Source organism: Cynocephalus volans, chromosome 4 (genome assembly GCF_027409185.1).
Source record: "Cynocephalus volans isolate mCynVol1 chromosome 4, mCynVol1.pri, whole genome shotgun sequence".
NCBI lineage: Eukaryota > Metazoa > Chordata > Mammalia > Dermoptera > Cynocephalidae > Cynocephalus > Cynocephalus volans.
In genome coordinates, this window is record NC_084463.1 from 117,442,713 (window position 1) to 117,465,983 (window position 23,271).

Consider the following 23,271-nt stretch of genomic DNA (forward strand, 5'->3'; position numbering starts at 1 on the left):
GCACAGATCCCAAGTAAACAGTTTGCTAAGATTTGACAAATTTATACCCTCTTGCGACCACACCCCTATCAGGATATAAAACACTTCCATCACAAAAATTCCCTCATGTCCATGCCCTTTTCCAGTTAATTCTGCCCCCACCCCCACCACCATCGTACTGCTTCGTTTCAGCATAGATAGCTTCTGCCTGGATAGAATCATATGGTATATCCTTTTCTAAAAAATTTATTATTTTTTCATTTTACGTGTTTATGGGATACAGTTTGTTGTTTCAATATGTGCATATATAGTGTAATGATCTAATAAGAATAGTTATCATATCTATCACCTAAGCATTTATCATTTTTTTGTGGTTACAACATTCAAGATCCTCTTTTCTGGCTATCTTGAAATATACAACACAATATTATTAGCTAATTCAGCCTAAGGCACCAGAATTTATTCTTCCTATGTAACTGTAACTTTGAAACTTTGCACCCGTCTACCATCCTCTTCCCGGCCCTCCCTACCACCTCCCCTTTCCTGCCTCTGGTAACCACTATTCTACTCTGTATTTCTCTTTTTTTTCTCCCTTTTAAATTTATTTTTCTTAATTGACTCACAATAATCATATATATTTACAGAGTACAATATGATATTTGGGTGAGTTCATGCTGTATGCAGTGATCATATCAGGGTACTTAGTATATCCATCGCCTCAAACATTTGTCATTTCTTTGTGTTAGGAACATTCAACATCATCTCGACTAGCTATTCAGATTCACAGTACTTTGTTGTTACTGTCGTCTCCCGATATTACTATAGAACAGTAGATCCCATTCTTCCTATCTCCCTGCATTTTGTATCCACAGGCCACCCTTCCCCCCCCACCCTCAGTCTCTAGTAACCACTATTCTACTCGCTACTTCTATGAGATCAACTTTTTTAGTTTCCATGTGAGTGAGAACATGTGGTGTTTCTCTTTCTTTGCCTGACTTATTTCACTTAACAGAATTTTCTGCAAGCTATCCATGTTGCTGCAAATGGCAGAATTTCGTTCTTTTTTTATGGCTGAATAGTATTCCATTGTGTATATAGACCACGTTTGCCTTATCCAGACATTCATCAATGGACATTTAGGTTGGTTCCATCATATCTTGGCTATTAAAGTCTGTTTTATCTGATTTAAGTATAGTTACTCCTGCTCACTTTTGTTTTCCATTTGCATGGTATATCTTTTTCCATCCCTTCACTTTCAGTCTGTGTGTATCTTTGTAGGTAAAGTGTTTCTTGTAGGCAGCATATGGATGGGTCATGTTTTTTAATCCATTCAGCCAGTCCATGTCTTTTAATTGGGGCATTTAATCCATTTACATTCCAGGTTATTATTGACATGTGAGTTCTTACTCTTGTCATTTTGTTGGTGGTTATTCTGATTGTTTTGTGTATCCTTTGTTCCTTTCTTCCTCTCTTATTGTTTATCCTAGTGATTTGGTGGTTTTCTGTATTGATAAAGTTTCATTCCTTTCTCTAATTTGTGTGTCTACTCTACCAGTAAGTTTCATATTTTCAGGTGTTTTCATGATTATTATTGTGGTTCTTTCTCTTCTAGAGGTAGGACTCCCCTAAGAATTTCTTGTAAGGCTGGTCTGGTGGTGATGAATTCTCTTAATATTTGCTTGTCTGAGAAATACTTTATTTCTCCTTCATTTTTGAAGGATAGCTTCGCTGGGTATAGTATTCTTGACTGGCAGTTTTTTTCTCTCAGTACTTTGAATATACCATCCCTCTCTCTCCTGCCTCATAGGGTTACTGTTGAGAAGTCTGCTATTAGTCTAATGAGTAATCCTTTATAAGTGACTTGACATTTTTCTCTTGCTGTTTTTGGAATTCTATCTTTGTCTTAAACTTTGGATAGCTTGACTACAATGTGTCTTAAAGATTACCTATTTGGGTTGAATCTATTTGGGGACCTTTGAGCTTCCTGGATATGCTTGTATCTTTCCTAAGACTAGGGAAGTTTTCAGCTATTATTTCATTAAAGAGGTTTTTAATATCTTTTTTGTTTTCTTCTCCTTTTAGAATGCCCATAATTTGATATTCTGTTTGCTTAATAATAACCCAGAGATCTTGTAAGCTTTGTTGATTCTTTTTCATTCTTTTTTCTTTGGCTTCCTGTGTTATTTCAAAACTGCTGTCTTCAATATTAGAAATTCTTTCTTCTGCTTGATCTAATCTGTTGTTGAGGCTCTCAGATGTATTTTTTATTTCATTCAATTAATTCTTTAATTCTAAGATTTCTGCTTGTTTTTTTTTTAATAATGTCTATCTCTTTGTTAAGTTTCTCATTCAGATCATGAATTGCCTTTCTGATTTTGATGAACTATTTGTCTTTATTCTCTTGTATCTCAGTGAATTTCCTTATGATCATTAGTTTGAATTCCTTTTCTGGCAGGTTGGCAATTTTTTATTTTTTGGGTCAGTTACTGGAGCATTATTTTGTTTTTCTGGTGGCGTCATGTTACCTTCTTTTTTCATGTTTCTCGTTTCTTTGTAGTGATATCTGTGCATCTGGTAGAATGGTCACCTCTTTGAGTTTTGTGGAGTAGCTTTTGTGGGAAAAGACTTTCACCTGCAAATACATCCTAGGGTATTGATTGATTAATTCACTTTTGCTATGTCTGTGAGTTATTCAGTGACCTATGCTTGGGAGGTTTGTGGCAGTTGCGGTGCAGTTTTGCTGGGGGAGGTATTGCTGGGTTGGTTCACAGGCTGGGGTTGTGCACATGCACCCTGTGGGTCAGTCATCTCAGGGGCTGGTTCACTGGGAATGTGGTTGCTGGATTGATTCTCAGGCCAGGGGTGTGGGCATATGATGTGTCAGTGTTTCTGGGACTGGTTTATCAGTGGCAGGGTCACTGTGCTGCTTCTCTGACCAGGGGTGAGCCTGCCAGGGGCACATCAGCCAAGCTGTTTCTCACTTGGATGTGTGTGCATGCAATGGCTCAAAGACTTGGGGGGTGGGACTTTCATGGATGTGACAACTGAGTTGTTTTTCTGAGCCAAGGGCATGGGTACACTTTTGCTTGGCTAGTTGAGTGCAGGTCTGCTGGTGGCCCTTCTGCTGTGCCACTTCTTGGGGGTCATGATTTCCTTGGTCGTCCAGGAGCTGGTCTGCCATGGATAGAGTTTCTGCTTCTGGGTGGTATGTGGGTCCACTAGGAAGGCCTGCAGTGAGAGGGCCTGTCCAGCTGCTTCTGAGACTATTGGCAAGGCCACTAGGTGGGACTGTTCAAGAGAGAACTGCCTGGCTGCTTCTCTGGAGCAGAGCACTTGATTTTCACTGGCCTGAGGGTATATTCATTACGGTAGAGACCCATGAACTGTTTTTCAGGGTTGGGGGCTAAGCTGGCAGGGCTAAGGGTTAGAGGGAGAAACAGGGAGTGGTCTGATCTCTGGCCAAGGACATGGGGGGTGCGTTAGTACAGCAGGACTAGTGTTGGCTTCCCATATGGCAGAACTAGAGTCACAGCCGCTGTGAGCCTGGGCTTCAAGCCTCTGGGATCAGGGTGTTACTGCCTCTCCTGTGAGTACACTGGGATGAGGGCAGAGCCTTAAGGCTGGGAAGGCACTGTGGCTACTGGCCCCAGGGCAGAGTGCCCTCTAGGCAACAGCTCTGGTTTCAAGATGGCACCATCCTGCATCAGCTTGGGTCACGAGAGTCAGGGTTGGGGAATGCGCAGTTTGTGCTACTGTTCTAAAGCAGCGCAGCTTGTGTATTCTAGGCCACTCCCCACACTTGGCTCTGGGCTTGTTCTGCCAAATGACCTGCTGGCCTCTGTGGTGAAGGTGAGGATTGGTGTGGGCCCTCTGCCTACCTTTTCGTCACAAGGGAATATTCTTCCTGCATTGATCCCAGTGTCAGAGACATGATGGTTGAGACCAAATGCCTCCTCTCTATGTTGCCATCTTGGGCTTTCGTGCTCCATAGAGATCTTGCCAATCTCTTGTTGTACTCCTACGCTCTCCCACAGATGTTCACATCAGCATTTAGCTGTCTGTTAGTTGTTCTTTACCTTTTCTGTGGAAGGAATGCACCTGAGCACCTCTAGTCCAGTATCTTGCCCTGACTCCTGGCTGTTCCTTTTCTGGTTTTTATTCTTCCTGTCTTCTTTTGGTTAAGTACTTTTTAGTATTCTATGTTATCTCCTTTTTTTTTCCATTTTAACTATACTTATTGATATTTTTATTTTTTTGTGGCTTTCTAGAGATTACAATATGTGTCTTTCACTTATTGAAGTCTACCATGAATTAATGTTTTACCGCTTTATGTATAATACTTGCAACAGTGTACTTTCATTTGCTTCCTTCTTGTTCTTTGTACTATTATTGCCATACATTTTACTTCTACTTATGTTATAAGTCCCAAATTTATTAATAGTAATCTTGCTTTAAATGATTAGTTATCTCTTAAAGAAATTGAGAATTAATTTATTTACGAACATATTTTTCATTTTCAGAGCTCTGCATTCCTTGACGTGGATCTGAGCTTCCATTTTCCTGAAAAACTCCCTTTAAAATTTCTTTTAGTTCTGGTCTACTGGCAACCAATTCTTTCTGTCTTTTCTTTATCTGAAAGTGTTTTTATTTCACCTTCACTTATGAAGAATACTGTATTAGTCAAGGTTCTCCAGAGAGACAGAACCAATAGAATATATATAGACATATGAGAGGGGATTTATTAGGGGAATTGGCTTGTGCAATTATAGAGGCTGAAAAATCCCACAATAGGCTATTACAAGCTGGAGAACCAGGGAAGTGGTAGTGTGGCTCAGACCAAGTCCAAAGGCCTCAGACAAGGGGGGCTGATTGTGTAACAATCAGTCTGAGGCCAAAGGCCTGAGACTCTGGGGATAGGAGGTGCTGCTGCAAGTCTTGGAGTCCAAAGGGCAGAGAACCTGGAGTTCTGATGTTCAATAGCACGAGAAGAAGGTTGTCCCAGATTTAGAAGAAAGAGAAAGAGAGACCTTTTCTCTGCCTTTTCTCTATCTGGGCCCTCGGCTGATTGGAAGGTGCCCCACCCACGTTGGGTGAGTTCAGATGTTCTTTATTCAGTCCACTGATTCTATTGCCAATCTCTTCTGGGAACACCCTCACAGAAATACACAAAAATAATGCTTTGCCAGCAATGTGGGTATCCCTTAATCCAATCAGGTTGACACCTAAAATTAACCATCACAAGTGCTTTCACTTAATATAGAATGCTAGGTTAACAATTTTTTTCTTTTGCTAGTTCAATTTTTATCATGATTCCTTTGTTATGTAATATGTATTGACTTTTTATAGATGTCCTCATTATTACTGTCAGCAATTGAAAATCATGTGCGTAAGTATGTTTTTTTGTATGTGTTTATTTTGCTTGGAGTTCATTGAGCTTCATCAAATTTGATAATGTTTTAGCCATTATTTTGTTAAATATTTTTCTACCCCCATTATTTCCTCTGGGACTCCAATTGTACTTACATTAGAGTACCTGATATTGTCTAAGTCATTTAAGATCTATTTATTTTATTCCCCCAGATGTTTCTCTCTTCTTCAGATTGGACTGTTTCTTTAGTCCTTCTTTCAAGTCTATTAATCTTTACCTCTGAGTATTTATTCTGCTCTTATGCCCATTCAATGAATTTTTTGTTTAATATATTACACTTTCAGAATTTCTTCTTTTTTATAGTCTTCATCTCTCTCCTCAGATTCTCTTACTGTTCACTCGTTATATCTATCTCTTTTTTAATGCTTAACCATATTTATAATAACAAAGTTCTTGTCTGCTAATTCCATCACATATATTATTTTGGGGTCTGTTTTAATTATTGACTGATTTTTCTCCTAGTTTTGGATCACATTTTCCTGTTTCTTCTCATATCTAGTAATTTTTCACTGGATGCTGGACATTGTGAATTTTACATTGTTGTGTATTGTATTTTGTTGTCTTCCTTTACTGAGTGTTGAACTTTTGATATATCAAGCAGTTAATTTATGGGTGCATTAGCTTGATCCTTTCAAGACTTGAGTTTGAGTTTTGTTAGTTTGTCTAGAGTAGCTCTGTTCCTAAGGCATGGTCTTTATGGTATCTCAATGGAAGGCCTGGGGTGTTAAGGGAGGTTTTTCCATCCTAGCTGCTCATAATCCCTATATCTCCCAGTAATGCTTTGTATCGAAAATTCTATTAATCTCTCACCTCCTTAATAGCCATTTCTTGTGAAGCCTTCAGAAGGCTTTCACCTCATGCACAATTTAGAATTTGGTCAAAGACTTAATGTAACTTGTAAGCAGAATTCTGGAGTTCCTTCTCTGAGCAGTGCCCTCCTATTTTATTTCTTGACATGCATATTGTAGCCACATCAGAAGCCCTGAAATTCAATTTCTGTCTCTGCTCCTCAGTGAGACATTGTGCTCTGCTTGTGTTCCATCATCCTGCATTATAGTCCAGAAAGTGCCTCCAGGCAGAAAATCTGGATATGGGGAGGAATTAACAAGGGACTCTTTTCAGTATAACTGTAGCACTCCTTCTCTTTGCCTTTTAAAAACATGTACTTATATTCCTTTGAGAAATAAAATAAAATAGGAAGGTTAAATAACTTGTCCTAGGCAGATCCTGGATTTGAACTAAAAATTGCTTATTGTCAGAGCTTTTGTTCTTACCCCTGCCCCAGACTTTACCCTTCTCATGCCTGCGTCTGGCGTGAATCTGTGGCCTGAGAACTTCAATAAATGCCCTGAGATTTCCTTGGCTTCTGTCTGGGAGTGGGTCAGATTTCATGGAAACCAGACAGGAAGGCGGGAACACTACAGCTTTGGGGCCTGTGGTCTGCAAGCTCCATGAACCACCTGGGCAGGAGGGTCAATGCCCATGTCTATGGTCTGTTCATTAGCATACAGTTTGTGCCTAAGGAGCAACTGGCATCTGCCAGACCAGGAGGTCTGTGGCTAGTAGAACTGAGCCTTTCTTCCTAATGAATAGTAGAGACTTCTGAGCTGGGCCTAGTCTCTAGTTTTTCCAGTTACCGAGGTGCCTCTGAACTTCATTGAGCTGTAGCAGGGTGGGCAGTAGGTACATGGTCAGTCTTTTCTAGGGCAAATGCTGACAGCCACTCCAGGGCATCCATGTGGGTGCAGGGTCCTCCATAGATGGCAGATATAGGAAGGGTGGTCTCCTGACCACCTGTGTGCTGTGTCCCTACAGCCTGCTCAGACATGGGGATGCATGTTTCCTGCCAGAGGAGTGCCCATGCACTTGGAAGGGGAAGGAGTATTTCCCTGGAGACCAGGTGATGTCTCCCTGCCATTCCTGGTAAGTGAGGTCCCCAAGCAGACTCTGCTTTTTGCTGGGAGGGTCATGGATATGGGGTACATGATCATGAGTATACTCTAGCATTCCCCTTCCACCATGTTTGTATTCATGTTGCATGTTTGTGTGTTGTGTGTTGTATAGAAGTTTGTGTACATATACAAGGGTATACATATAAAGGAATATTTTGGAGTATTTTTTTGTGAGTGTTTACATGAATATGAATTTGTTCAGACATGTATATGAATGTGTGTACATGCATATGTAACCATGACATTGTGTGCATATTTATATGAATATATAGGTATGGGTGAAAATCCAAAATACGTAGACTGCATGTGTGAATGTGCATGTATATAGATGTATATGAAAAGGCAGGCATTTATAAACTGAATATGTTAGTGAATACATACAATTAGGAATTCGTGTATGTATGCAGGTGTTTGTATATATTTGTGTGCAGATGCATCCTTTTAGTTTGTGTGCACATGTATGTGCAAAGTGCACAGACATATGTGTGCGTTGGGTATACACATTTGTATTCACATGTGAGTGAACATAGATGTATAAGTGTGTGTTTGTGTTTGCCTGTGAATATGTTCATGCTTATATATAAAAATGAGTGTATATATGAGTATGTTTGTATGTTCAGTGATGTAAGTACACATATGTGGGAGTTTGTGCACCTAGACTGGGCTAGTTCTGCAGCACCTGCTCTGAGCAAAGCAGCAGGGGTAGGCAGTGGGCAGAGACTCGGCCTCCTGATGGAGAGAGTGCTGGGGGAAGGAATGAGAAATGATAAAGTAGTGCCATCATGTTGGAGAGCAAACTTGGTCACTGTTCTAATATTGAGAACCAGCCAGAGATGGCCTGATATGAGCAGAAAGCCCTGGCACTGGGCAGAGGAGCTGAGAGAGGTTCCATTTTGGGAACCCATTCACTTAGCTAGAGCATGACCCCCCAACCCCTGTCCCATTCTGGGGTTGAAACTATCCTGTTTTTCTGGCCCAGAGGATGGCCATGGCATTTCTTTCCATGTTAGCATCAGGGTCACAGTCAAGCCCATCCGCTCTAAGGCTGGTTTCCCCAGATACATCAGAGTGTATCTACAGGGCCAGAGCCTTGGCTGTCTGACCCCAGAAGTCCCTGGGTATAATGTCAGGACACAGAGCTCTGCACAGGCTGTATACTCAAGTGTTGCAGGATTTTATGACTATGGCGGGCCATAGCTGTCCAGGAGTGCCAGGTGCCCATGGCAAGCAATCAGGGCTGGCTGGCCTGGATCCACCCAGGTGCTCAGGCCCGGGCCTGCCTCACTTCTATCACTTCACTGGATTCCAGCCCTTCCACCTGCATCAGCACCCCCACCACAGACAGGGGATGTGTAATACTCTCCTGTGAGCACACTGTGCTCAGAAATCAGATCCAAGGAGGAAGGTGGTAGATAGAGTCTGGAGCCAGGGCCAAGGGGCTGAGACTATTTTAGGATTTAGAACCCTGACATGAGGAGGCTTCTGTCTTCAAAGACAGGCTGTCTTCACGGGAAAGGCTGATTGGCCATAGGATAGGTATCCTCTGTCCCTTAGGAGACTGGGAGACGTATGGGCAAGTTCTTACTTTTTAACTCAGTTTTAAAAATTCTCCCTTCCTAACACATGTACAGACCTTCTCAACATTCCCTCTTGAAGGACATGCCACTGTGTCCCTGATTCCAGCTGCTCTCCAGTGCGGAGGTGGGTGGTGGACTGTGTCTAGGCTGGTGTGGCTTGAGCATTAGATAGGATCTGTTGACCAGGATGGGGCCTGGCTGGCAGCCACTGTGGGAGTGCACCGTAGAGATAGCTGAGTTGTAAGTCACACAGGTGGGTGTGCAATTGGATGCACACTCAGGCTAGGGAAGATGTGAAGTCAGTGAGTGACTGAGTGTGTGTCTGACGTGAGGTTGGAGAGAGCCTGCCCTCATTGTTGCTGTCACACATGGATCCCCAGATCATGTCTGCCCCTTTCCTCATGAAGATTTTGGCCCTGGACTCACTATCACTCTGTCCAATCCTACTCCTGTCCTAATTCTTGGAGATTTCAATATCCATTTAGAAATGTTTCTAGTATTTCCTGACGTCTCAATGTCTTCATCTTTTTTCTTCCAGTGATCTTTCTACACCTTAGTGGAGGGACTGGTCATCCTGTAGGTCTTGTCATCCCCAATAATTCAACCAGCCTTGATGATCTTGCTTCATGTTTTATAAGAAAATTGAAACCATCAGAAGAGAACTTTCCAAGACTCAGTACCCACGTATTGTGCCATTCCACCTACACCACAGAGGAACTAAGTGTCTGCTCCTATCCAAAGCCAATCCTTCCACTTGGGCTCCAGATTCCAGCCCTTCTCACTTGTCCAAAGGCAACACTACAGCAGCTCTCCCTTTTCTCTCTCATATAATCAACTTGTCGTTCTCTACTGGATCCTCCCCACTGCATAAAAATACCTCCAAGCAACTGCTGTATTTCTTTGCTCTCATTTTATTGCAAAACTTCTCAAAAAAGTTGTCTGTACTTGCTGTTTCCAATTCCTATTCTCCCATTCTCCATTAAGCCCACTCTAGTCAGGCATTTTCCCCACCATTCTATTGAAATTGTTCTTACCAAGGTCACCCGTAGCCTGCATGTTGCTACGTCCAGTGTTCATTTTTCGGTCCTCATCTTCCTACTCCTGTTAGCAGCATTGACACAGTTGATCACTTGTTGTCCATTCCCTCCTCCTTGCTACCTTTATTCATGTGGCTTCTGGGACACCACACCCCTTTGGTTTTCCTCCTACCTCTCTTCCTGCTCCTGCTCAGCTTCCTTTGCTGGTTCTTCTTCTCCAACCTCTTTTTGGGGGGTGGGGGAGGGGCTGGCCAGCGTGGGGATCTGAACCTTGACCTTGGTGTTATCAGCACCATGCTCTACCTAGTGGACTAACTGGCCAGCTCACTCTTCTCCAACCTCTTAATATTGGAGCACCCCAAGGGACCTCTTCTCTTTGTATTTATACCCATTCCCTCAGTGAACTCACCCAGCCTCGTGGCTGTAAGCCCCACCATATGCAGACAACTCCCAAATGTCCAACATTTGACTTCGTAATATTGATTTTTTGAAAAAAATAAAATTCACCTCTTTTCTTATTCTTTTTCCCCACCTGTAGTCCAGACCTCTCTTCTGAACTTACACATCTCTTCTGAACTTGACATCACCACATGAATATGTAATGGACGTCTCAAAATCAACGTGTCCAAAACTGAACACCTAATCTTTCACCTCAGACCTGCTTCTCCCTCAGCCTTCTCCATCTGGGCTGATGAAGACTCCATTCTTTCAGTTATTCATGCCAAAAAGCCTGGAGTCATCTTTGAGGCCTCTCTCTCACTACCCATATCAAAGCTGTCTGCAAATCCTTCTGTTTCTACCTCCAGAATATATCCAGAATCTGACCACTTCTCACTCCTTCCACTCCTGTTAACCTGCTAGGAGCTGCCATCATGTCCTCCTTGATTTGCTGCAGTAGCCTCCCAACTGGGCTTTCTGTTTCCTCTTGACCCCCTTCAGCTTAGCCTCGGTGCAGCAGCCAGAGCAGGACATAATCAAATCATGTCGTTCCCATGACCAAATCCTCCAATGACTCCCTCTTTCATTCCTAGCAAAAGCTTTTTGGACCCATGGCATTTGGCCCTCCATCATCCCTTGGAATTCCTCTCGTGTGCTCCCTTCTAGCAATGTTGCCTCCTGAGTGTCTCCCAGGGCCTTTGCAAAGATTGTACTTTCTGCCCAGATGTTCTTCTTCCATAAGTCCATATAGTTAACTCTCTTACCTCCTTTAAGTCTCTGCTCACATGTCTCCCAACCACCTTATTTTAAAATTGCAACCCACTCCCACACAATCCCAATCCTCTTTATCCTGCTCTTCCCCATTCTGTAGCACTCAGCTTTGTAACACACTATAGTACTTAGTTATACTTACTTGTTATTTTTTAAAGTTATTTATTGTATATCTCCCCCTTCTAGAATATAAGTTTTACAAAGGCAGAGGTTTGTTAGTTAGGTTTTTATTGTTTTGTTTTGTTTTTCCTGTTTTGTTCACTGATGCATCTCAAACTCCTGGAATAATGCCTGGGATATGATACGTGCCTAGTATTTGTTGAATGAATGAATGAATGGAATGGTAAAGAGAGTGTGGACTTTGGAGTTAATTAGAGTTGATTTAAATCTCAGCTCCATTGTGGATTGGCTGTGTGTCCCTTAACCTCTCTGAACTCCAGTGTCTCCTACATAAAGTGGGGATCCCAATCCTGCCCTTCAGGCTTCTGTTAGAGGTTGATGACATTTGCTAACTCCTTGCCCTAGGGCACACAATGTGCATTCAGTAGACAATGGCCCTGTTGTGGGTACTCAAGTACAGGGTGTGGTGTGCCCTGCAAGCTGGTCTGGGTGTGTGTGTTTCAGCATGTGCCAGCAGGGCTCGTTCCAGTGCACCCTCCACCCATGCGCCTCCACCTGCACTGCCTATGGTGACCGACATTACCACACCTTTGATGGGCTCCTGTTTGACTTTGTGGGGGCATGCAAAGTGCACCTGGTCAAGGTGAGTTCCAACTGGCTCCATGGGGAACCAGAATAGCAGGGGCTAAGGACCTTTCAGGACATGTTGACAGTCTGGACTCCAGTCTCATGCACAATTGGGTGGGCAGAGAGATCTAAGCCCTGAGGTGTGGCTGCTAGAGATGAAAATAAGTGCTGAGAGCAAAGCTCAGGGTTGGAAGGAATCTGCCAGCCATAAAATACCCCACTGCCTGTCCACTCACTGTTGTATTCTGGCCACATTGGGTCCTCATGGTTTTGCTCTCTATAATAGTAAGACCTAATGCTTTTTAAGCTTTTAATATGTGTCTAGTGGCCCACTGGGCCATTTTTGTGAATTATTTCACTTAATTCTTGCGGCAACCCTACAAGGTTGGGTTAATTGACCCCATGTTACAGATGTAGCAACTTGGGCATAGGGAAGTTAGGTAACTTGCCTGAGGTCACACAGCTAGTCAGTGGCAGAGCTGGGGTCAGGTTTGAAGCCAAGAAATCTGGCTGGAGAGTTAGCATGCTTCAGGAGTCACATGTGAAAATCGTTGCTCACCTGGAGGAAGAGGACTGGAGATGTGGATGGCACAGTGAAGGCAGGATCCCCCTAGGAAGAGAAGAGGGGCACCAACATGGTTGGGGGGAAGTTCCAGACACACACCCAGGGGACCTTGGTTTTGCTAAAGGCCTGTCCATCTCATCATGTAAGAGTAACAGTAATAATAATAATAATAATAACAACAGTGACAAAACCTTTTATGGAATGAGCCCTAACTATGAGGCAGGCACTATACTGGGGTCTTTCACATAATATCAATAACTCCACAAGATCAAGGTTATTGACCTTATTTTGTTTATTTTATAAATTTCAAAGGTAATGCATGCTCTTCACTAATACTTAAAACAATATAGGAGTATATATTAACAACAAATATTCCCCTTCACATCTCTTCCGTTCCCCTCCCTGCTGAATAACCACTCCCAGCAGTCAGGGGTGAGTCCTGCAAGACCATTTTCCATGAGATATGCAAACATGCACATACACGCACACGCATGCGCACACACACGCATGCGCACACATACTCTTTGTTTAGTTTATATGAATAGGATTCTGCAATTTGCTTTTTTAACTTAACAGTGTACCTTGGACATTATCTCATATAGTCAGTACATACTGTTTTCTTTTTAACAGCTGGGTAGAATTCTACAGAAAGTACTCTAGTTTGTTATTATTATTATTTATTCCCCATTGATGAAACTTTAGGTTGTTTCCAGTATTTAAAAGCTGCAACAAATATTTGTGTGGATGTATCTCTAGGTTTTTGGAAGTGGAATTGCTGTATAAAAAGTTATGTACATTTAAAATATTCTGACAAACCGCCTTCCAGAAAAGGCTTACATCAAGAGGGTCTGAAAGACAGTGCCCCTTCCCCACACCTCTGTCAACACCAATTGTTCTATTATATATTAATTCATTGATTCATTTACCAGATCCTTTTGGGAGAGTCACTACATGCTAAGCACGGCACTAGGCACCACAAAATGAAACTGAGCTTAGGAAAACTGAAGTAAGTTGCCTAAAGTCAGACAGCTAATGAAAAGTAAAAGTGGACTGAAAACCACTTCACAGTTCTTTTCCCTCCACCTCTGTGCCTCTCACAGGATCTCTTTGCTCTCTGGTTTTATTGGGCTCATTTATTTTCTCCTCAGAGCACATCAGATTTGAGCTTCTCTGTGATTGTAGAAAATGTAAACTGCTACAGCTCTGGCATCATCTGCAGGAAATTTATTTCCATCAACGTTGGGAACTCACTCATCATCTTTGATGACGACTCAGGAAATCCTGTAAGGCCTGGTGCTGGTGAAGGTTGTATAGACAATTTACAGGTTACAAGGGAACTGGGGGCAGAAGAGGGCTAAGGACTTGTTTCCTTACCACAGCAGTTTCTCTTGGAGCACCACTGAGTTAGGAGCCCAGAATGAATTCCTTGGCCAGGGGCAGGAATGCAGAGGTCAATGTCAGGGCCTGAGAAAGGCATGGGCATTGGCGAGGGTGCAGGGTTGGGTAGTGACTTGTAGCCAGGCCCAGCTGACCCGAGCTGGCTTTGGAGGGTACTTGGGCTTCAGGACTGACCATCTCTGTCCCCCTAGAGTCCCAAGAGCTTCCTGGATGAGAAGCAGGAGGTACACACATGGCGAGCAGGGTTTTTCACGCTGGTGCATTTCCCACGGGAGCACATCACCCTCTTGTGGGACCAGAGAATGACAGTGCACGTCCAGGCTGGGCCTCAGTGGCAGGTAGTCATATGAACAGTGACCCTCATGGGCTCCTCTGCTCCTGCCTGGGGCAGAGCTAAGCCATGGGGTGTCTGTGCATGAGCCATACACTCACTGAACAGCCATGAAGAGCATGACTCTGTCCCGTCTGCTCCCACCCTACTCTGTCCCTTCTCCTCTGACATTGCCCCTATCCCTCTTCAAATTGTGACCCCAGCAGTTGCTTCTGGGTCCATGACAGAACCCTGGGCTTGTGGTGATGCCTTTGCCTACAGCTCACCTCTGCTGTGCTGGCGACTGACTGTGGTAACATCTCTCTTTTCAGGGACAGCTAGCAGGTCTCTGCGGGAACTTTGACTTAAAAACCATAAATGAGATGAGGACCCCAGAGAACCTAGAGTTAACCAACCCCCAGGAGTTCGGCAGCAGTTGGGCTGCAGTCGAGGTAAAGCCTCCCTACACTGGCCTTTGCCCCTCACTCAGGTGGGCACTGGTCCACACTGAACCGGGTCCCAAGTCAGGGAAAAGGGACATCAATGTGAGGCTGCTCCTGCAGATACTCTCTCAGCCTTTGGCCAGCATCGCTAGCCCTAGACTCTGTCTTACAGCCTGAGGACTTGCATCATTCCATCTCACAAATCTGCTGCCCACCCTGCCCTGGACCAAATACTGGTGGGAGAATGGGGGTGGGTGGGAAGGAGACCAAGTCTCTGTTCCCCGAGAGTTGGCCACCTAGTGGGGAAGGTGAGGCTTGTTGAAGCATGGCCATCTTACCCATCTTGCCCGCCCCCCGCCCCAGTGCCTAGCACTAGGTCTAGCACAGGGGAGAGACCAAGAGAGACTGATATGGGTTGGAACAATCAGAGAAGGCTTCCTGAAGGAGGTAGAACTGGTGCTGGTACTTAAAGGATAGATCATATTCAAATAGATGAATATATCAGAGAGAATGCCTCTGACAGGGAGAAAACATTAGCAGAGGCTAAGATGAGGGGAGTGTCCCCTCATTTGGTTTGAGAGATGTCTGACAGGCTGCCAAGCTGTGATCTGCAGGGAAAGGAGTATTAAATTGAGAGCAGGAGGCCTGGTTTCTTGTCTTGCATCATCCAATAACTTTCTGGGTGATCTTGATCTGTGGTTTTCTGTGAAGTGAGAGGGCTATGCCAGGAGAGGAAAGATGAATAGACTTTACTTCATGTGAAAACTCTGATCACTCAGAAACAGCTGCCTGGGAAGCTGTGTTGAGAAGTATCTAGGACTTGTGTCAGGCTCAGCTGGAAGGAGGACTGTGATTGATTTTTTATGTCTGCCATGGGTGCAGTGGTGGAGAGAGGTGACATGAGTGTTGCATTTTTGCCTTTCCTGGATTAAGTGATCTTAACTGTCTGCTGGGGAGTAGACGGAGATGAGCCCATGTAGACTCAGATAGAGGAGCAGTTGGCCATAGCCTGGATCTCTCAATGTAATCCTGATGTGAGACAAGGCTGTTCCCACAGCCTTGAAAAAGTGTGTCCTAACCTAACCCACCCCTATTTTAGAGAAGCTGGGTGGGTGACTAACTTTGTTGTCCTCCTACCGCCCATATTTCTCTCTTGCTCATGCCCTTAGGCCTAGTCTGGGCAGCTCTAGTGAACACGCAGGTCTGGGGAAGGAGATTCAGCAGACATTGAGGAGATCTGTATTAGTTATCTATTGCTGTGTAACAATATTATTCGGCTTAGCAACATTAAACAACATGTGTTATCTCAGTGTCTGTGGGTCAGCAGTCAGAGCCCAGCTGGACTAGGTTCTCTGCTTGGTGTCTCACAAGGCTGCAGTCAAGGTGTCAGCCAGGGCTGGAGGCTCATCTGCATGCTCAACTGGGAAGGAATTGGTTCCCCACCTGCTTGTGTGGCAGTTGGTGGCCTTCAGCTCCTTACAGATGCAGGACCGAGAGCTTCAGTGTTTTGGCTAGCTGTTGGCCAGAGACCACCCTCAGCTTCTAGAGACCACCCACACTTCTTGCCCTGGGGGTTCCCCAATCCCTAACATGGCTTCTTGCTTCCTTACAGCCAGCAAGGGATACTCCAGCAAGATGAGCTCTTTGACCTTATGTAACATAATCATGTAACATGTGCACAAAACCACTTACGTCCCATCACCTGGGCCATATTCTGTTGGTTTAAAGCAAGTTATAGGTCCCTCCCACATTCAAGGGGAGGGGAATTGTATAAGGACATGAAAACCAGGAGGCAGGGATCGTGGTGGCCTGAGTCTGTTTGCCACACCAGGTAATGGGCATTTGGGGGATAGGAGGTCAACAGCTCTGCCTTTGCCCCTCAGTGCCCAGATACCCTCGACCCTCGGGACACATGTGTCCTGAATCCTCTCCGAGAGCCATTTGCCAAGAAAGAGTGCAGCATCCTGCTCAGTGAGGTGTTTGAGACCTGCCATCCTGTGGTGAGTGACCCCAGCCTCAGCCCCTCCTGAAACTCCTGCCCCCTTTCCTGGGATCCCTTCTACTCTCAGGCTCCCTCACGCCTTGGAAGAGACAGCTCAGGTCTAGAAGAGAGACCATCTCTGCCAGTCTCCTGCCTCCAGCCTGCTCAGATGAGTCCCTCCTGTTTCCCCAGATGACCAGGGACAACAGTCAGGCAAACAGAGCTTCTGAGCTCTCTTCTCAATCTGGCTTTTCCTCCTTATCAGGAAGTTCTTCTGAATGGTGAACCCGATCCCCTCATGCTGCACCATCTGTTGCCTGTTCTTGCCTGAGTGGAGACAGGACAGCAGTGCCCACTCTGCGTGGCACCCTCCAGGGCCTTGAAGTCAGACTGGCTTTGGCTGTCTCTGGCCTGGCTGGCGGTTCAGACCCTGCATCTGTTCTTCAGCCACTCCCTTACCCCCTGCATCAGACAGCCAGGCTCAGGGTAGAGGATCGCTTAGTTCTCAAAAATGGGTGTCTGCTTGAGCTCTGGAGCTCTTGGTTCCATCCAAGCTGCCTGCCTTTCTCTCCTCACCCCACATGGCAGCTCACCCTATCCCACGGTCCCTTCATGTTTGAGATCTGCCCTCTGACCTCTGACTTCTGACCTCTTCCAGGTCGATGTCACTTGGTTTTACTCAAACTGCCTGATGGACACATGTGGGTGCAGCCGGGGTGGTGACTGTGAGTGCTTCTGTGCCAGCGTGTCCGCCTATGCCCACCAGTGCTGCCAGCATGGGGTGGCCATTGACTGGCGGACCCCGCGCCTCTGCCGTGAGTGTCCCCTGTGGATGGCCAGTGGGATGCCATCACTCTGGCTAGTATTTATTGAGTACTTGTTGTGTGCCAGGCACTAGCTGCTTTGTGTATATGATTCATTGAGTTCTTACAACTACCCTTTGAAGTAGGACTCTATATTCTTATTGTACAGTCGGAGAACCTGAGCTTAGAAAGAGAGATTAAATAACATGCTCAAGGTCACAAGAGTTAGAGGTGGAGGAAGGGTTCATCCCCAGTTAGTCCTCTTAGCCACTTTGCTAGAAGAGTCAGGAGCCCTGGATTTCAGACCCAGAGCTGCCATTTACAAGCTGTGTGACCTCAAACAAGTCACCCAGCCTTGCTGGAGCTCAATTTTCTCATCTGAAAAATAGGAAAAGACCTGCCCCACAAGGTTTACCATGAGGATCAAACGGGATAGTAAATGTAAGAGCCCTTTGTCAGCTGAGATGCGCAGGTCCCACCAGAGGCAGCACGGTTATCACTTCATTCAGAGCAACAGTGGTCTGCAAACACTTTTGATTGCACACCCCTGTCAAATAAAAATATTTGGAACACACACATATGCACACATACATCTGCACACATACATCTGCATACATAAATGTATGTGAATATGTATACTATTAGTAGTGTAATTGTATATCACAAAACACATACAAAATAAATATTCAAAAGATGAAATAAATATTCAAAAGATGAAATAAATATATAGAAGTTGAGTTAGTAATAAATTTATCATGTATTATTTATTCCTGCACGCTGATGGATTTTTCTGGTGCAAGAACACTCACTTTGGGGTGCGATGGCAATTACACAGACTCTATCTGGGTTCAGACCCAAATTCCACCACGCTGGGTAGCCTGGGGCACGTACCTTATACTACAGGTTTCTTCATCTGTAGCAGAGGGGTGGAGATAACTTGTAGGGTGCTGTGAGATGTAAATGAGACGATGCATGTAGAGCACTTGGCACAGTGCTCAGTGCCTCCGCAGGGTTGCTGTTGTTTTCACGGAGATGTGGGTGCTGTCATGTCCTGAGCTCTGGGGGCTCCAGACAGGATGACCCCAAGGAAGATGGAGCAGAACCTGCCTTTGGCCTCTTTTTTCTCTGCCTGTTTTTCCCTGAGAACTTCCAGCTGCCTCTCCCTCCACTTCTCTGATAAAAATCCTTTGGGAAGGAGAAGGACACATGCATTTACTGAGGATCTACTGTGTGCCAGGCCTGTGCCTTATGTGCATTGCCTCATTTGGTATTCAGGACCAGGGTGAGAAGAGCAAGGCACTCACTTGGGGCATGAGATTTAAGGGGGCTCCCAAAAACTCAGTAATCAAGATAAATGATATTTAGTGCAATATTTTTTGAACTTAAAAATTAATGCAAAAATATGCTTGGTGAACAAAATATCAGAGGATCAATATTATTGATTTTTCTTTTGTCTCAGGCTCCAGCATGGCTCAACAGGACACTGTCACCGATCCTGTCTTTATCTTTAAATTTTGTTCATCATGGATTTTTTGCATTAATTTTGATATTTTTTAAAATATTGCATTAGAATAGTGTTTGTCTTAATTATTGAAATTTTGGGGGCCCCTTAAATTTTGCACCTGAGGCAAGCACTTTGCCTTACCCTCGTCCAGGCCCTAGCAAGTCTATGGGGCAGATGCTAGTAGTTGTCCCACCTTAGAGGGGGGCATTAAATTTCAGAGAGGCTAAGTAACTTGCCCCAGTATGCACAGCTGATGAGTGAGAGAGATGGGATTGGAACTCACGTTTGACCCTAGAGAGTTGACTTTTAATGACTCTTCTGGGCTACCTCCCATTGTCCTGGTACACACTAGAAACCAGAGATTTGGTGATGGTCTAATTTTCTAGTTCAGTCTTCTGAGTCCACAAATGAGGAAAGATAGGTACTTGCTTATGGCCTCCTGACACCTTGTGCTCTTTCCAGAGGGCAGTGCCAGATATATTGACCATGGGGTATGGGATGAGGAGTGGAGTTGGTAGTGCTATTCAGACCATGCTTAAGTGTGAAGCAGACCCCTCCTCAGCCTTCATCCCAAGCCTATCACACTGGCTCTTCATGGCCTTGCTCCTGGCTGTAGGTGTCCCCTGCTGTCCCCCCAGCTTACCAGTGGACTGAAGAATCCGTAGCTGATAGACCTCCGAACAGGCTGTGGTGCTGGGATGGGCCACTAGAGGGTGTGCCAAGCTCACGCTTGCAGGAGCTTGGAACAGCCTGGCTGGTGGAAGCACTTTTGCTGAGCAAGGGGACTTGCACAGAGGGGCCTGAGGAAGCCTGAGATCCAGGGAGTCCCTGGTCCCCTTCCCACCCGGGGCTCTTGGAAGACTGATTTCCATCTCGTGCTTGCGTCCCTCCAGGGACCTTCTGCAACACTTCTGATTGGAGCTCCCACCCCTTGGTTCTAATCCTGCTCTTTAGGGCCACACAAAACATATCTTTCTGTCCAACATTTATTCATTCATTCATTCATTTGACACATCGCTGAGCGCCTACTCTGTGCCAGGCTTTGAGCCATTATATTCCATCCCTCCTAAGACATCTGAATCCAATGACCATCCATGAATCTTGAATTTGGGAGGCAGGTCAGGACAGGCCCCTTGGGGCAGGAGGGAAGCTGGGATGCTAGGGGCCTTGCCCTGTCCATATGTTCCAGGCTCTGGGCCGCTCTCAAGAAGTCTCTATTCTCTCTCTTTCAGCGTATGACTGTGACTTCTTTAACAAAGGTAAGCCCATCCTACCCATGTGGAGCTTAGGGCCCGGGGCACCACCAGCCCTGCTTGAGGCCACATCAGCATCAGCCATCCTGAGGTGCTGCTGGCCCTGGAAGAGCCGTGACACTGGGCTGGAAAGGACTCCGTCATGCTGAGAGCCCTGACAGTGCAAGGCCCAGGGATGGCCCAGAATTCTGTCCCCAGTGGTTCCTGCAGCCCCTGTCCAGGGCCCAGGCCAGGCCCCTCCTGGGGATTGTGCTCATGCAGGGCAACTTCACCAGGAAGCAAAAACCTCATTTGCACCATGTGCCAGCTCCTGGGACTTCACAATCTAGCTCACCAGGCTCACATATGTCATCTTGGGTTCCCTGAAGGTTTGAATTGGCAAAAGCAAATGCAAGCCACTCTTTCTGAGGATGGCTGGGGCAAAACAAGTGGCCTGTAGGATGCATCTTCAAATTCAGCCATGGTCGCAGGGTACCAGAATGTTCTCCAACATCTAGGTTAATTAAAACACTGGTCATGACCGAGGACCCAAGGGAGGTTAAAGACCAGTGTTAGAGCCAATTAGTCAGTTTAATCACTGGGGTTGGGTGGATGGGGGAGGGACAGGGAGGGGAGGGCTTCCCAACAGTAGTTCTCAGCACTGAACTTCATCCACTTGGGTCAAGGTCAGGGTCAGCCTTTGGCAGAGTTAGATGCTCATCTGGTCCTGGGTGCTGTTCACCTCTGACTTCCAAGCACCCCCCCCCCCACAACCTCCAGGCACTGTCCTGCCAGGAACAGGCCTCTGTGGGGATAGATCCAAGACTTTGTCGTCAGTTATCTGCAATACCAGATTTTGGTTTGAGCAACATCACCCTGGCTAGAGTATGGGGGTGAAATGGAGGGGGACAGATTAGAAGCAAGTATACCAATTAGGGGGTCTGCAAGATGAGGGATGAACCAGGGACTGCAATCCTGCCAAAATGTTAGCACCTAGGACTCTTTATGGTCAAAACCCTCCAACCCCTAAAGGGATGAATCTGTAAAGGGACAGCTGCAGTCCCTGGGACAGGCAGGGTCTGTCTGACATCAGGCAAGACATTTCAGCAAAACAGCTCTGAGCAGAGTTTTCTGTGACATTTTGGATGGCAGTAACTGGCAAAGGACAAGCTGTTTCTCACATCCTCCACCTACCCACCTGCCCACACATCCATTCCTTGCTGCGTTCTTCTACCAACATTTTCTGTGGTCCAGGCCTGGGAGCGCTGGGAAGGGAAGGGTAAATGAGACCTGTCACAGCGGTGGCTAGAGCCGGCTCACACTGCCTCTCTGGCACCAGTTGTGTTCTGCACTCTGCATTCAGTTGGTTGCTTGAAATTGGCCACAGGTGGAAGTATTTACACCATGGAGATCAGCAGACACCACAAACTGGTTTTTGTTTGTTTTTCTGAGAGCTGGTTGTTAACCATTTACCAGCACAGCATTGCCTGTCTCCCGTCTAGTGGGGGAGACAGACATGGGCCTCTGATCCAGATCCTCATCATAAGAGCTGTGATTGGTGTGTGCCATGCTCCCGGGCTGGTGCAGCACAGGGGAGGAGAGGGTGCAAGGAGAGCTCCACCAAGGAGTTGACATTTGAGCTGGGCCCCAGAGACTGAGTGGGCATTTGCCAGGCACAAAACAGGGAGACTACTGTGAGTGGGTGGAACAGCATGGATGGAGACACGTGTGAAATAGCACAGTTCCTCGAAGGAAGAGCAAGAGAAGTTAAGTGTGGCAGGAGCCAGGTGTGGGGAGTGGGCGGGAGGCAGGCAGGGGTTGGGGATGAAGGGCCCCTGAATTCAGGCCGGGCTCTTTGGAGACTATCCTGATGGCAAGGGGGAGCCACTGGCAAGTCCCAGCAGGGAGTGCGGCTGGGAAGGTGACTCAGGCAGCTGTGGGGAGGAGGCATGGCAGGGGGAGGGGGGCACAAAAGACAGGACGATCAGATGCAAGGCTATTGCAGTTGTTTAGGAAACTCATGACCTGCTCCAACCCATACTGACAACTACAGGGACCCCAAACACACAAAGTGACACATATTTGAAATAAATAAACACTGACATTGAGCCCAAGCCTTCCTGGCCTTCAGCCCTTGAGTCTTGGGTGGGCACAGACTGGGTCTGATGCCTTCTCCCAGATGTGACCTTGGATAGAGTAGTAGCTGTCATGGTAAAGTTTCAGGCAGTGGGACAGGCCATGGAGAGACATTTGGGGGCCCAGATGTCCCTTGTGGGTGGCCCTTTTCTCAGGCTCCCTGTGAAATGATTCAGGCACTGTGCACAGGGTCGGTTCCCTCTAGGGGCTGGCAGCCTGGGGTTCCTGTCCCTTCCTTCTCATGGGAATCAAGGTGCCTGGGGCCTGGGATGAAGGAAGCCACCAAGAGTCCCTGCTTGGCATCCTCCCTCTTCCCCTCCCCTCCAGGTGGGGATGGGAGGTAGGCAGAGGCCTGGGAGGTAGGCTGTGACTGGGCCTCTTCTCTCCAGCACTGGGTAAGGGTCCCTACCAGCTGTCCAGCTTGGCAGCCGGTGGTGCCCTCGTGGCCGTGAAGGTGGTGGGTGATGACATAGTCCTAGTGAGGACAGATGATGTGGCGCCAGGGGACATCGTGAGCTTCCTGCTGACAGCTGCTCTGTACAAGGCCAAGGCCCACGGTAAGGCCCACCCTGGCCCCATTCTTGCCCTTTTGGGAGGGAGGCAGATGCTGAAGGAGGGGAGAGTGCTGAAGCCTTAAACCATCTGTAGTGGCTGGAGAAATTGTGCCCTTTCCCAGTTGAGATGGTTTCTGGGTCAGTCTCTTAGCCTCTGGGAAGAGACACTTTCCATCTTCTTCCCCCAAATGCTGGGGAGGCCTTCATGCCTTGTTTTATGCCATAGCTGTGTTCCAGAAAAGTCAAATGGCAACAGCTCCTCCTCCCTCTCTTTCTCCCCTCCTGCTTCCCCTCCTTTTTTACCTCCCCTCCCTCCTTTCCTTCCTTTCATTGAGCCTTAATCCCATGCCAGGCACAGAGCTGGACACTGGGGAATCAGGGATGTAGGAGACGCAGTCCCTGCCTAGCAGAAGTCC

The 23,271-nt window shown here is 46.1% G+C and overlaps 1 protein-coding gene across 1 annotated transcript in view; it reads left to right on the forward strand.

The window, feature by feature from the left end:
- OTOG (otogelin) overlaps window positions 1–23,271 on the forward strand; it is a 90,753-nt gene that overhangs the window by 31,418 nt on the left and 36,064 nt on the right. The window contains 9 exon segments of the mRNA XM_063094972.1: window positions 7,223–7,330; window positions 11,807–11,945; window positions 13,643–13,777; window positions 14,084–14,230; window positions 14,535–14,654; window positions 16,529–16,645; window positions 17,285–17,441; window positions 20,166–20,192; window positions 22,691–22,858. Coding sequence (XP_062951042.1) covers window positions 7,223–7,330; window positions 11,807–11,945; window positions 13,643–13,777; window positions 14,084–14,230; window positions 14,535–14,654; window positions 16,529–16,645; window positions 17,285–17,441; window positions 20,166–20,192; window positions 22,691–22,858 — 1,118 coding nt within the window.